This window comes from Conger conger, chromosome 10, assembly GCF_963514075.1.
Source record: "Conger conger chromosome 10, fConCon1.1, whole genome shotgun sequence".
Classification (NCBI taxonomy): domain Eukaryota; kingdom Metazoa; phylum Chordata; class Actinopteri; order Anguilliformes; family Congridae; genus Conger; species Conger conger.
In genome coordinates, this window is record NC_083769.1 from 5,739,201 (window position 1) to 5,754,162 (window position 14,962).

The 14,962-nt window shown below is 45.2% G+C and overlaps 1 protein-coding gene across 1 annotated transcript in view; it reads left to right on the forward strand.

Moving 5' to 3' along the window:
• Positions 1-13,596, forward strand: part of slc6a17 (solute carrier family 6 member 17) — a 31,578-nt gene extending 17,982 nt beyond the window's left edge. The window contains exons 4-11 of the mRNA XM_061257394.1: positions 623-804; positions 1,573-1,683; positions 3,250-3,491; positions 4,139-4,331; positions 9,904-10,096; positions 10,667-10,826; positions 11,585-11,747; positions 13,225-13,596. Of these exons, the coding sequence (XP_061113378.1) occupies positions 623-804; positions 1,573-1,683; positions 3,250-3,491; positions 4,139-4,331; positions 9,904-10,096; positions 10,667-10,826; positions 11,585-11,747; positions 13,225-13,596 (1,616 nt within the window). The remainder of the gene's footprint in view (positions 1-622; positions 805-1,572; positions 1,684-3,249; positions 3,492-4,138; positions 4,332-9,903; positions 10,097-10,666; positions 10,827-11,584; positions 11,748-13,224) is intronic.
• The last annotated feature ends 1,366 nt before the right edge of the window (positions 13,597-14,962 follow it).

Below are 14,962 nucleotides of genomic sequence, written 5' to 3' on the forward strand. Positions count from 1 at the left end.
AAACTAGAAGGGACAGGACCCTGATCTGAAGAGTCAGATTAGCACATTCTCCTGTCCACGCTGCTGAGCTGACCATGCTGTGTGTCATGCTGTAAGAAATACATTAACCCCTTCCTTACACGCCAGTAAAATTCTACAGCCACATTTGAAAAGAAATATGAATTTTCTCCAATATGCTGAAGAAAATAATTGTTTTCATATTATTGCGCGTACTTGCTGTGCAAGTTTTATTACATTCTCAGGGCTCAGGCAGTCTTAGTGCGAATCTTGCCAGTAGCAAAATAGTAAATAACTACAAGATATATATTTTACCCAGTTCTGGCATATGGGGGAGGGAAGAGAATATCAGGCCCACCAGTGCCATCTGGTTCCTCCCAGTGAAGAGTTGTGGACTGAATCAGGTGCAGTATGTTCCTGTAGACTGAGCACACTGGGAGTTTTCCATTTCTCAACACTGTTCAACACGACTGTGAAGGTCAGACATATCTCCCCTTCAGGGTGTTAACAGCTCCATTAACCGATTTGTTCATGTACAGTATAGCATAACAGGCTGTCACACAACCGCTTCACAGTAGGAATAGTCTTTTAAGAAAAGACCCACAATGCACCGCGTCTCCCGCAGTCGTGGAGCCGGAGTGCGACAAGAGTTCAGCCACGACGTACTTCTGGTACCGCGAGACCCTGAACATCACCAGCTCCATCGCCGACAGCGGAGGGCTGAACTGGAGGATGACCCTGTCCCTGCTGGCCGCCTGGATCATCGTCTGCCTGGCCGTCATCAAGGGCATCCAGTCCTCCGGCAAGGTGAGAGCCGCCGGGCCCCCAGGTGCCAAACAGGGGCCCCTCCATCAATTACTGCTATTATTATTATTATTATTATTATTATTAAACCTCTATTTGACTTGGAAGTCACATTGTGATTAAAACCTCTTTTACAAGTCAGAACTAGACCAAAGCAGTATAAAGCAGCATACAAAAACAGCAACAATAACAATAGTACACAACAATAAAACAACCATCAATTACACTGCTGCGATTTGACAGATGCAATAGTACCCAAGAGAAGAGACAGGCAGTGCAAAAGTGCTAGCTGACAACTTGTCAAATAGCCAGACCAGCATTTGCACATTTGCACATTGTACAGTTTCACAAACAAAAACAATCCTTAGATGGTCTCCTCGAGGAAAAAATATTTTTGATATTGTGACACATGTAATATCTTATGTTTCTCATTTTTCTATACTGTGCTGATTACATTTATATTTAATGTAGGCATTTAGTTTTTAACTTGAAATACTGGAAATCTATGTGTTTATTACATTGTGCATTGCACAGGGGCGGCCTGTAGCCTACTGGCTTAGGTACTGTACATGACTGGAACCCTGTAGGTTGGTGGTACAAGCCTGATAACATAGCAAGGCCCTTAACCCCACATTTTGCCAGGGGAGATGGTCCCCTGCTTAGCCTAAGCAACTGTAAGTCACTTTGGATAAAAGCGTGAGCTAAATAACAAATTATTTTTATTATTTGTGTTTATGTGTTTATTTTTACCGGTGCGTGCTCCCCTATCAGGTGATGTACTTCAGCTCTCTGTTCCCCTACGTGGTGCTCTTCTGCTTCCTGGTCCGAGGGCTGCTCCTGAAGGGGGCGGTGGATGGCATCGCTCACATGTTCACCCCCAAGGTGAGATGACCAATCACAGTACAGGATCAAACACAGGCACCAATCACAGCACAGGATCAAACACAGGCACAAATCACTGCTCAGAATCAAACACAGACACCAATCACAGTACAGGATCAAACATAGGCACCAATCACAGCGCAGGATCAAACACAGGCACAAATCACCACTCAGAATCAAACACAGGCTCCAATCACAGCACAGAATCAAACATGGTAAAAGGATAACTTCATGCAGAATTCAGAGTTCAAATTCTTGAACAGCAGTAATCACAGTCAAAGGCAGTGGCCTGGCCTGTCTGATACAGTAATATCAATTCATCCGGCTTACATGGAAACCCTATAACCTCCAACTAGAGTCTGCTCTATCCAATTTAAAATTAGTAATATAATGTATTTATTTATCACTGTAGTGCTGCGGAATTTCACATCTCAATGCTTTGCATAGGAGTTTTACTCCCATTTGCAAACTGTTTGATGTCAAATGAAGGCCCAGCGTAATCATACGCAAAGACAGAGCTCTTGCCACCACACACATACTGTATGGTACCTGTCTCCCTCTGGTGGTCAAATTTGGGTAAAGCATTCACAGTCACATCTCGGTCATAAGGAACAGGAAAATATGGGAGCACTATTTTTATTGGTTGCTATTCCTGCCATTATTCACCGGACATACAGTGCAGTGCAGTCCGTAAGTATTTGGACAGTGGTACAATTTCTGTTATTTTGGCTTCTTTGACTTTCATAATTTCTTTGACTGGCATAACTCTGGTCCACATGTTGGCAAACCAATAACGGACTTGTACCTCTTTCCAAATACTTACAGATCGCATTGTTCTAGAATGACAATTTTGAGGGATAGTATTTTGTTACACTTATGCTATGTTTAGATGGATGACAGATTCAGTTAGCTGTAGGCTTCATGAGAATGGATGATGATATTCTGTCAGTGGGAAAGCAGAAGGATAACGCTCTTGGCCTTCCCTTAGGAAGCAAGGGCTAGGGTTACAGGCAAGATACACATTCTGCATATAATGACTGATTCCAAAGAAGGAATAAAACATTAAAATCAAATATATACACATGCTGGAAGATTCCCAGATATCTGCAGACTGTTTCACTTCTAAAATTGACCAGGCCTGCTCTGTCTTGTGACTGGTTCCCAGGTTCCTGTAGTTTATTAACTGGAGTGTAAAATAAATAAATAAATAGTTTGCACACACCTATAAAAAACTGAAAGTTGCTTAGACAAATGCCTTCTTAGACAAATGAAAATGCCTTCTTCGACACACTGGCAGTATGCCAAAATGTTTGCTTCTTCCTCCCCTGCTGTTTCAGAGAATACATAAGTTGAAAATGACTTTTAAAGTCTTGCTGTGTGCAAACTATTTCTTTTGGATTACAATATCATTTATTTCAGTGATATTGAGTGTGATGGTGTGGGGTTTTTCTCAGTGTTAAAGCCATTAAAATGTGTGCAAGCTGCGAGGTAGTCTCACAGTAGCTTCTTTGTCTGACCTGGTGACCTCATGACCTGTGACCCCATGACCTGTGACCCTCCCCGCAGCTGGAGAAAATGCTGGAGCCGCAGGTGTGGAGGGAGGCCGCCACGCAGGTGTTCTTTGCCTTGGGGCTCGGGTTCGGAGGGGTCATCGCCTTCTCCAGCTACAACAAGCGAGACAACAACTGCCACTTTGACGCCGCGCTGGTTTCGGTCATCAACTTCATCACCTCCGTGCTGGCCACGCTGGTGGTGTTCGCTGTGCTCGGCTTCAAGGCCAACATCATGAACGAGAAGTGCGTCATCGAGTGAGTGGCCGGCCTTGTTCATTTAAGCTCTTACTACATTTACAAGTAGGAGGGGGGAACTGAAAACGGGATAACTCACACTAACACCATTAAACGTAAACATGGCTTTAGGTTTTCATAGGAATAAGCTCACTGCAGATGCAATTCGGTCCGTTTGGTCAGGGAACTCTCATCGCGGCCGACCGTGGTGCGAGCGAAGTCTGAGCGCTTTATATGAACAGTCAGACATTCCCTGGGCTGGTCATTGCTGCTCCTTGCATCTTTGGCGACTGCAATATTGCTGCTCATCTTCCACTACCCCAGCTGCCACGTGTTGTTTGGATCTGTTTCTAGGTACCGGAGGTGTGGGTTTCTGGTGTCTTTTCCGTTTAGTAGGGGAGATGTATTACACTCCCTGTAAATTAGGGAGTGCAAGTGTAATGAGAGAAATATCACCTGAGTCCGAGTTGGGATTTCAACCCCAGCCTCTCACTCGCCCAAAGAATTGCCAGGCGAACGCATTACCAGTCAATAACGGCTGTGCGTATCTTATTGAGGCTACACCGGGGATCGAACCACCGACCTTGCAGGTCCCAGTCAATTACCTTAGCCACTACACTACAGGCCGCCCTATATTCGTGAGTTGTCCTAACTGAATTGTATCACAGGAACGCAGAGAAGATCCTGGGGTACCTGAACTCAAACGTGCTGAGCCGAGACCTCATCCCCCCGCACGTGAACTTCTCCCACCTCTCCTCCTCGGACTACGCCGAGATGTACGGTGTGATAAAGACGGTGCAGGAGGACAACTTCCCCAAACTGGGCCTGGACCCCTGCCTGCTGGAGGACGAGCTCAACAAGGTGGGGCCTGCAGGGCGTGCGGGCGTGATACCACAACACTGTGGAACACGTGTACACTCTCACACATACACACACACATGCACACACACATACACACACACAGTACACTCACACATACATACACACATACATGCACACACACATACACACACACAGTACACTCACACATACATACACACACTCTCACACATACATACACACATACATGCACACACACATACACACACACAGTACACTCACACATACATACACACACTCACATACATACATACACACATACATGCACACACACATACACACACACAGTACACTCACACATACATACACACACTCACACACATACATACACACATACATGCACACACACATACACACACACAGTACACTCACACATACATACACACACTCACATACATACATACACACATACATGCACACACACATACACACACACAGTACACTCACACATACATACACACACTCTCACACATACATACACACATACATGCACACACACATACACACACACAGTACACTCACACATACATACACACACTCACATACATACATACATACACACATACATGCACACACACATACACACACACAGTACACTCACACATACATACATACACTCACATACATACATACATACACACATACATGCACACACACATACACACACACAGTACACTCACACATACATACACACACTCTCACACATACATACACACATACATGCACACACACATACACACACACAGTACACTCACACATACATACACACACTCACATACATACATACATACACACATACATGCACACACACATACACACACACAGTACACTCACACATACATACATACACTCACATACATACATACATACACACATACATGCACACACACATACACACACACAGTACACTCACACATACATACACACACTCACATACATACATACACACCAGTGGAGGCTCCTCCATAGAGGTGGAGGAGGCCTGGCCTCCCCAATAATTTGAGAGAAGAGAGAGATTTAAAAAAAACAATAAATATATTTATTTTATTTATTTATTTTAACAAAAAACATATTTTTTATTTTTTATATTCATATTATTTTAGTTTTGTTCATAAATCTAAATTTTCCCATGGCTAAAACCCAATATTGCAATTGTAAAGCAACAGGCCAGATTTCCCTATCAGTTTGTATTAAGGGAGGCCAGGCCTCCCCTAGGAAATTCGCTTTTCATAGAAGTCAATGTAATGCATTTTTTTTCATGCCAATATGTGATTGGCCAGATCACTGAAAATGGGTGGGCAACGGAGGCCTGGCCTCACCATGCATTGTGTCCAGGGCTGAAAGATTGACATTTTGTTCGTCCAATCACATGCTACTGGTTCATTTGGAATCAACTGTCCTTTCCTTTCCTATTCAACACAGAAGCCATTTTGAGAATTCGCTAGTCACTTCAGTCAAACAAACACTCGCCATAGTGGCTACGAGTGTCCTATCAACTTGTGCTTTTCAGGAAATTTAGAGAACACCCCTGGCTATCATCCCTGGAGTTTATAGCTCATTTGGCCGAACACTTTTGCTTAAAACTACCTCGGAAGTCGGCGAGATTCTAGCGCAATTTGAGATCTTGGGCTGGAGATATGCAGATTCCAGATACTAGGGAGTGAGAATGACATTCAATAGGTCATGTTAGACACCATTTGGGATTTATTGAACAGTTTTATTTTTAATGTAGTCCATTTCGTTTTATTACAAGTCAATTTAATAATCTTCCATATCAAATTACCGAATTGTTGCTCTGTGAGGAAATTCACTCTAAATACGAATAGAGTGCTGCCCTCTAGTGGATAACGTTAACGTTAGATAAAGCCAACTGGAACCATATTTTTACATATTTTATATTAAATATATTGAATAAAACTACATATGATAAAGAAAGTGTTATCTTATCTTTTTTTTATGCTAAACTTGATTAAATTGGTGATTACATGTTGAAGCTGTAGAAGAATGAAAAATGTAAGCTAAACAAAATAGTTTTTAACTACATAATTAAAATTCCTGCCTTTTACACATGTTCACTTGGCATTTATATTACATCCAAATGTCATTTCTCAGCTTAATTATCAGGCAGGCTCATAGACTTACAGCAATGTCATTTCTTCAGGAAGGCACAAGGCTAAGCTCTGCACAATGAATTTCATCAGCCAGAACTTTCTGACTGTAGCTTACACTCCAAATAGTATGCCTTTGGCCAGCACAAAGACAGATAAGAGAACAGGGAACATTCCATCGCGAGTGAAGTGAGCAAGCGGAAAAAAATGGCCTCCTCAATTCTGGAAGTCACCAGCCTCCACTGATACACACATACAGTACGCTCACACACATACATACACACACATACACACACAGTACACTCACACATACATACACACACTCACATACATACATACACACACATACAGTACACACACACACACACACACACATGCATACACACATACAGTTCATACACACATACAGTACACTCACACGCATACATACACACACATACACACATACTTACAGTACACTCACACGCATACATACACACACATACACACACATAGTACACTCACACATACACACACTCACTCACATACATACACACATACACACACACATACAGTACATGTACATGCATACACACAGCGCACACACACATCACACACACATACACGCACACACACACACACACACTCACACACTTTAACCGCATGAGCCAAAGTCACCCCATATTAACCACACAACATAGACACACAGGCAGAAATATAGCAAGAGCCAGGAATGTAGCAAATGGTTTGCGTGCATGCAAGCTCATACAGTACATCCGGAAAGTATTCACAGCGCTTCACTTTTTCCACATTTTGTTATGTTACAGCCTTATTCCAAAATTGATTATATTCATTTTTTTCCTCCAAATTCTACACAAAATACCCCATAATCACAACGTGAAAAAGGTTTTTTTGAGATTTTTGCACATTTATTAAAAATAAAAAACTAAGAAATGTACATAAGTATTCACAGCCTTTGCCATGAAGCGCATAATTGAGCTCAGGTGCATCCTGTTTCCACTGATCAACCTTGAGATGTTTCTACAGCTTAATTGGAGTCCACCTGTGGTACACTCAGTTGATTGGACATGATTTGGAAAGGCACACACCTGTCTATAAAAGGTTCCACAGTTGACAGTGCATGTCGGAGCACAAACCAAGCATGAAGTCAAAGGAATTGTCTGTAGACCGCCGAGACAGGATTGTCTCGAGGCACTAATCTGGGGAAGGGTACAGAAAAATTTCTTCTGCTTTGAAGGTCCCAATGAGCACAGTGGCCTCCATCATCCGTAAATGGAAGAAGTTCGGAACCACCAGGACTCTTCCTAGTGCTGGCCGCCCGTCTAAACTGAGCAATCGGGGGAGTCAGGGAGGTGACCAAGAACCCGATGGTCACTCTGTCAGAGCTCCAGCGTTCCTCTGTGGAGAGAGGAGAACCTTCCAGAAGGACAACCATCTCTGCAGCAATCCACCAATCAGGCCTGTATGGTAGAGTGGCCAGACGGAAGCCACTCCTTAGTAAAAGGCACATGGCAGCCCGCCTGGAGTTTGCCAAAAAGGCACCTGAAGGACTCTCAGACCATGAGAAACAAAATTCTCTGGTCTGATGAGACAAAAATTGAACTCTTTGGCGTGAATGCCAGGCGTCATGTTTGGAGGAAACCAGGCACCAGGCAAGATATCAAAGGAGTGGCTTCAGGACAACTCTGTGAATGTCCTTGAGTGGCCCAGGCAGAGCCCAGACTTGAATCCGATTGAACATCTCTGGAGAGATCTGAAAATGGCTGTGCACCGACGCTCCCCATCCAACCTGATGGAGCTTGAGAGGTGCTGCAAAGAGGAATGGGCGAAACTGCCCAAAGATAGGTGTGCCAAGCTTGTGGCATCATATTCAAAAAGACTTGAGGCTGTAATTGCTGCCAAAGGTGCATCAACAAAGTATTGAGCAAAGGCTGTGAATACTTATGTACATGTGATTTCTTAGTTTTTTATTTTTAATACATTTGAAAAAAAGAAATTCCAAAAAAACTTCTTTCATGTTGTCATTATGGGGTGTTGTGTGTAGAATTTTGAGGAAAAAAGTGAATTCATTCCATTTTGGAATAAGGCTGTAACATAAGAAAATGTGGGAAAAGTGAAGTGCTGTGAATACTTTCCGGATGCACTGTACATGCGTACACACACACACAACCAACACTGCAGTAACAGAAAATGTTGCTTTTCCATGTTATGGCTGAAGATTTGTTATGGCTCCCTCTCTCCGTCATAAGCCAGAAAGCTGACCAATATCCAAAGCTGATGTACAGTAACATGAGGTTAAACATAAATGACAAACGGGGAAACATCATGAATGACACTTTTCTCAGGCTCATCATATTTTACTTGTATTTTTGAACAAGATACACAAACTATGCAGCTAAAGTTAAGTACCTGACTCAAAAGAGCAATCACAGTACACCACCTGGGGATCAAAGTCTAAAGGTCATTCACACCTACAACAATAACAATAACGATATGAGCATCCACTCTGCTGAACGGTAACCCCCCTCAACTATGGATTTTGATTGGTTGACAGTGTTTTATCGTTCATGCAGGTGGAAAAACACGTTCCATAAGTGATGTCTGAAAGTGATGTCGTTGTAGTTGTGGTGTGGACTTACAGCCTCAGTTCCCTAACCAGTGCACTACAGCTACTCTCATAGACCCACAGCCAGGCTTCAGACCTGAGCCTTCTGCTCCATTGCACTGAATCTATTTACCAGCAGGAGACACTATCCATCCAGCCATCCATTATCTGAACCCGCTTATCCTGATCAGGGTCGCAGGGGGGCTGGAGCCTATCCCAGCATACATTGGGCGAAAGGCAGGAATACACCCTGGACAGGTCGCCAGTCTATCGCAGGGCACACACACTATTCACTCACACACCCATACCTACGGGCAATTTAGACTCTCCAATCAGCCTAACCTGCATGTCTTTGGACTGTGGGAGGAAACCGGAGTACCCGGAGGAAACCCACGCAGACACGAGGAGAACATGCAAACTCTGCACAGAGAGGCCCCGGCCGACGGGGATTCGAACCCAGGACCTCCTTGCTGTGAGGCGGCAGTGCTACCCACTGCACCATCTGTGCCGCCCAGGAGACACTAGTAAATAAATAAATAAAAAATTTTATTTATCTGACGCTTTTATCCAATGCGACTTACAGTTGATGAGACTAAGCAGGGGACACTCTCCCCTGGAGAAACGCAGGGTTAATGGCCTAGCCCAAGGGCCCAACAGCTGTACAGATCTTATCATGGCTACACTGGGGCTTGGACCACAAACCTTCAGGGTCCAGTCATGAACCTTAGCCACTAGGCTACAGGTTGCCCCACACATGGTGCATCTCCATACCACATCCTACACCCAAACGACCTGATCAAATCCCTCCCCCTCGCTCACCCTCTCCCCCCTCCTTCTCCAGGCGGTGCAGGGCACGGGTCTGGCGTTCATCGCATTCACAGAGGCCATGACCCATTTCCCGGCCTCGCCCTTCTGGTCGGTCATGTTTTTCTTCATGCTCATTAATCTGGGCCTGGGCAGCATGATCGGCACCATGGAGGGAATCACCTCGCCTGTGCTGGACACCTTCAAAATCCGCAAGGAGATACTAACAGGTGAGCGCCTCCAAAATCCGCAAGGAGATACTAACAGGTGAGCGCCTCCAAAATCAGCAAGGAGACACTAACCTCCCTTCCCATGGCGACAGACACTGCCTTCAGCTCCCAACTCCACCCACAGGCATCCACCCTGACCCTCAGCGGGCCCTCCCCCCCCACACCCCAAATACTGTACAATTTATAATTCCTGAGTAATGCTCGATTCAACAATTGGACCAGTTAAATTGACAATATAGGGCCCATCCAAATCCCAAGGGGTTCTGGTTGACAAAATTGAGTATTTACTAGGGTTTTATAGGGGGATCAAACAATAATATAGCAGTAATTTTGATTGGTTGAAAAGGTATATGGTTGAGAGTGCCATATGGCACTCTTGGGATTTTATGGTGGTTACGCTTGAGCGCCAGGTTGAGTTTGAGTTTGCTTGAGTGCACTCTTGGGACTGAAAGGGTTAAACTGCTGCTGAGAATATTGTAAAGTACTTACAAACTCACATGCTCTTGGCTAGTTGTGGGTTTGTGAGCTTGTCTTCCTGATGAAGGCCGTCTGTGTCCTCCTCTTCCTCAGTGTGCTGCTGCATTATGGCCTTCCTCTTCGGCCTCCTCTTCGTGCAGCGGTCGGGCAACTACTTTGTCACCATGTTCGACGACTACTCCGCCGGCCTCCCCCTCACCATCGTGGTCATCCTGGAGAACATCTCAGTGGCCTGGATCTACGGCACCAAGAGGTACAGACACTCCAACGGCCTACGTATACACCCAAAACACAGCCCAATGTACAGACACACCAAAGACCTACGTATAGACCCAGAACACAGGCCAATGTACAGACACACCAATGGCCTACGTATAGACCCAAAACACAGACCAAACTACAGGCACACCAACGGCCTACGTATAGACCCAAAACACAGACCAATCTACAGGCACACCAACGGCCTACGTATACATGTACAAATTCATAACACAGAACCATACAGACCCAAAACACTGACCAATGTACAGACACACAGAACAGACCCATGACACCCATGTACAAATTCATAACACAGACCCATACAGACCCAAAACACAGACCAATGTACAGACACACAGAGCAGACCCATGAAACCCATGTACAAATTCATAACACAGACCCTCATCCGTACACCGTCAGGCTAAAGGAAGCGTTAACCCTTTCAGTCCCAAGAAAGGTATAAGGCACTCTCAACCTTATACCTTTTCAACCAATCAAAATAGCTGCTATACTATTGTTCTGAGCCCCTATTAAAACTCGCCTACATTTTCTCAACCTCAATTTTCTCAACAAAAGCCAACACCCCTTGGGATTTTGGTGGAGACCATTTCATATTGGGCGTGGGACTGAAAGGGCTGAAGGAAGTCCTGACTTTGAGACAGTAGCGTTGTTTTGCGGGGTGCGGTGGGGTGGGCTGACGGAATGTTCCAGGGTTTTCCGGGGAGCCTCACGCCCTGCCGCTCTCCGCAGGTTCATGCAGGACCTGGAGGACATGCTGGGCTTCCGGCCGTACCGGTTCTACTTCTACATGTGGAAGTACGTGTCGCCGATCTGTCTGCTCGTGCTCATCGCAGCGACCGTCATCGAGATGGCCATCAGCCCGCCCGGGTACAACGCCTGGGTGCAGGACCAGGTCAGTGCGCATTCACATTGGTGTATGAAAATTGGTGTGCTCTTGCCAGAATTGCACGTTATACATATCAAATCAGTATCGAGTGTCGTATATATACATATCGGGTGTAGTAAGAATAGCTGGCATGGGGTGTATACACTGCAAAAAGTGACTGTCCTAACACAAATTTTAGCCTTCTAATGAGTCTTAATCTCTTTTTTTCCCTCTCAAGTAGAACATATTAGCTTGTTTTAAGTAAATGTTTGCTTGACAAGTGAGATTCTTATTCCATTGGCAAATCATGAAATGAGTCAAACAGTCTTACCTCATTGGCAATATATTCATCTTATTTCGTAAAAAAATAAAATAACTAAGATTTTAAGTTTCTATGGATGAGCAAAATACTTTCTTTTGTTTTTGTGTGCCCCATGGCAGTGGTTATTCAAATTTTTATTCAATTCAATATTGTGTGCAGCCCTACAAGTAGCTCCAGCCTGAGGACACATTCATTACATTACATTATTGGCATTTGGCAGACGCTCTTATCCAGAGCGACGTACAGTTGATTAGACTAAGCAGGAGACAATCCTCCCCTGGAGCAATGCTGGGTTAAGGGTTTTGCTCAAGGGCCCAACGGCTGTGCGGATCTTATTGTGGCTACACCGGGATTAGAACCACCAACCTTGCATGTCCCAGTCATTTAACTTAACCACTACGCTACAGGCCTCCCTGACACATTCATGTAATGCTAATGCCCATACATATGGTATTATGGACTGGTCAACTGACTTGGTGGCCTCAGTTGTGTGGAATTCAGGAAATCTCTCAATCTGAAGTTATCACATAATATAGTGATTTTATACTGTATATTTAATGTTGAATGTATTTGCATTAGAAGCTGCAATGACCACAACAACCAGCAGGTGTCACAGTAGTCCTGGAAATAGCATTTGACCTTTTGGCTGCTCTCAAACAATATGAATACCTTGACCTTGAGGTATGAAGAGATTTTTTCCTGGTGTACATTCAATAAACATGGTTTTGGTCACTTGCAGGAAAGTGACATCAATGCGACATCAATACTTTAATTACATGGCTTACAACAACATTTATGCACTATATTTATACAACAATTACAATTAGCCCATTTCCAATTAATTCCCATGATCAATCAGAAACCCCATACATAAACATAAATGGGGACTGGTACAGTGTTGTAAACCCCATATAAAAACATAAATACCAGGGCGGCCTGTAGTGTAGTGGTTAAGATTAAGGACTGGGACATGCATGGTTTGTGGTTCTAATCCTGGTGTAGCCACAATAAGATCCGCACAGCCGTTGGGCCCTTGAGCAAGGCCCTTTAACCCTGCATTGCTCCAGGGGAGGATTGTCTTCTGCTTAGTCTCATCAACTGTATGTCGCTCTGGATAAGAGCGTCTGCCAATAATGTAATGTAATGTAATAAATGTGGAATGGTGTTGTTTTGGGTGTCCAGGGTGCGGAGGAGTTCCAGAGCTACCCTCCGTGGGCGTTGGCCATGTGCTTCGCCCTCATCATCGTGGCCATGCTGCCTCTCCCCATCGTCTTCATCGCCCGGCAGTTCAACCTGATGTCGGACGGCTCCAACAAGCTGTCGGTGTCCTACAGAAAGGGCTGCATGATGAAGGACATGTCCAACCTGGAGGAGCACGACGAGACGCGCTTCATCCTGGGGAAGAACCCCAGCGAGACGCCCTCGCCCATGCCCACCCACCGCTCCTACCTGGGCCCCGGGAGCACCTCCCCCCTGGAGCCCGCCAACTCTGGCCCCAACAGCCGCTATGGCACCGGATACCTGATGGCCACCACGCCCGAGTCAGAGTTATGATCCCGACCTCCGCCCCGACCCCACCCTCACCCTACCCCAGCCCTCCCCCTGCCGACAGGAAGACCCACCCATGGGTTTCAGCCAGGGGTGCTGAGAAAATAAACATCCCCCACCCCACCTCACTCCTACCTTCTGAGGCCTCACCCCCGAGCACTGCCCAGCCTGCCCCCCATCTCTCAGTCCCCCAACCTCAGAATGAAGCTGCAAGCTGCCTGTGGGTCCCTGGGCCCTGTGTGCAGCTCCAGTCCCACGGCCCCAATCAGAGAACAGCCTGATACTGAGCCCCCAGTGCCAGCTCCCAGTCTTTGCTGGTGCGTAGCACTGCTCCAGCATTCCCGATATAGCACAGTTCTGCCGTTCCCATGCTGCAGAGTTCCAGCATTCCAGTTATAGCACCATTCCGGTGTTCCCATGCTGCAGCCTTCCAGCATTCCCATTATAGCACAATTCTGGCATTTCCATGCTGCAGAGTTCCAGAATTCCAGTTATAGCACCATTCCGGTGTTCCCGTACTGCAGCCTTCCAGCATTCTGATTAGAGCACAATTCTGGCATTTCCATGCTGAAGAGTTCTAGAATTCCTATCAAAGCACCGTTCTAATGTTCCTGTGCTGCAGCCTTCCAGCATTCCCGTTATATTACAGTTCCGGCATTCCCATGCTGCAGAGTTCCAGGATTCCTGTTATAGCACAGTTCTGACATTCCCATGCTGCAGAGGTCCAGCATTCCCATTGTGATAGTTCCACCATTCCTGTTATAGTACCAGCCGCATTATATCACAACTGCAGCATTCCCATACTGGCAGTTTCGCCGTTCCTGTTGTAACACAGCTCCAGAATTCCACTTTCTGGCAGTTCCGCCGGTCCTGTTACAGCACAGTTCCAGCATTCCCCTTCCGGCGGTCACGCACAGCTCTGGCATTCCTGAATTGGCACAGCTCCGCCGTTCCCATTCCTGGGCAGCCCCAGGCCAGTACAGGCTGCGTACTGAAAACTACAGCCACAAACACTGAACCCTATGTATGTACTGCACTGTGTCTGTGTAGCACTGTGATTGTGTTGCACTCGCTGTGTTTGTGCCGTTCGTATTTCTGCTGTAAAGATGGCTTAAGCTGGAGGTGAAGAACTGAAGAAAGGAATTAAGAATTCTTATTTTTCTCTCCAAACAAAGAAAGCTGTAAAATGTTCATCAGAATGTACAGTAATACATGAGACTTGTAAAAAAAAACAAAAAAAAAAAAACATAACACTAGCAGAGTAAGAAAAAAGTAATTTCACATTATTACATGTAGAAGTGTGGTTGATATAATAGCATAACGGAATATCTTACTTTATTTCCCAGAGTGCACAATATAGGGAGGTAAAGTG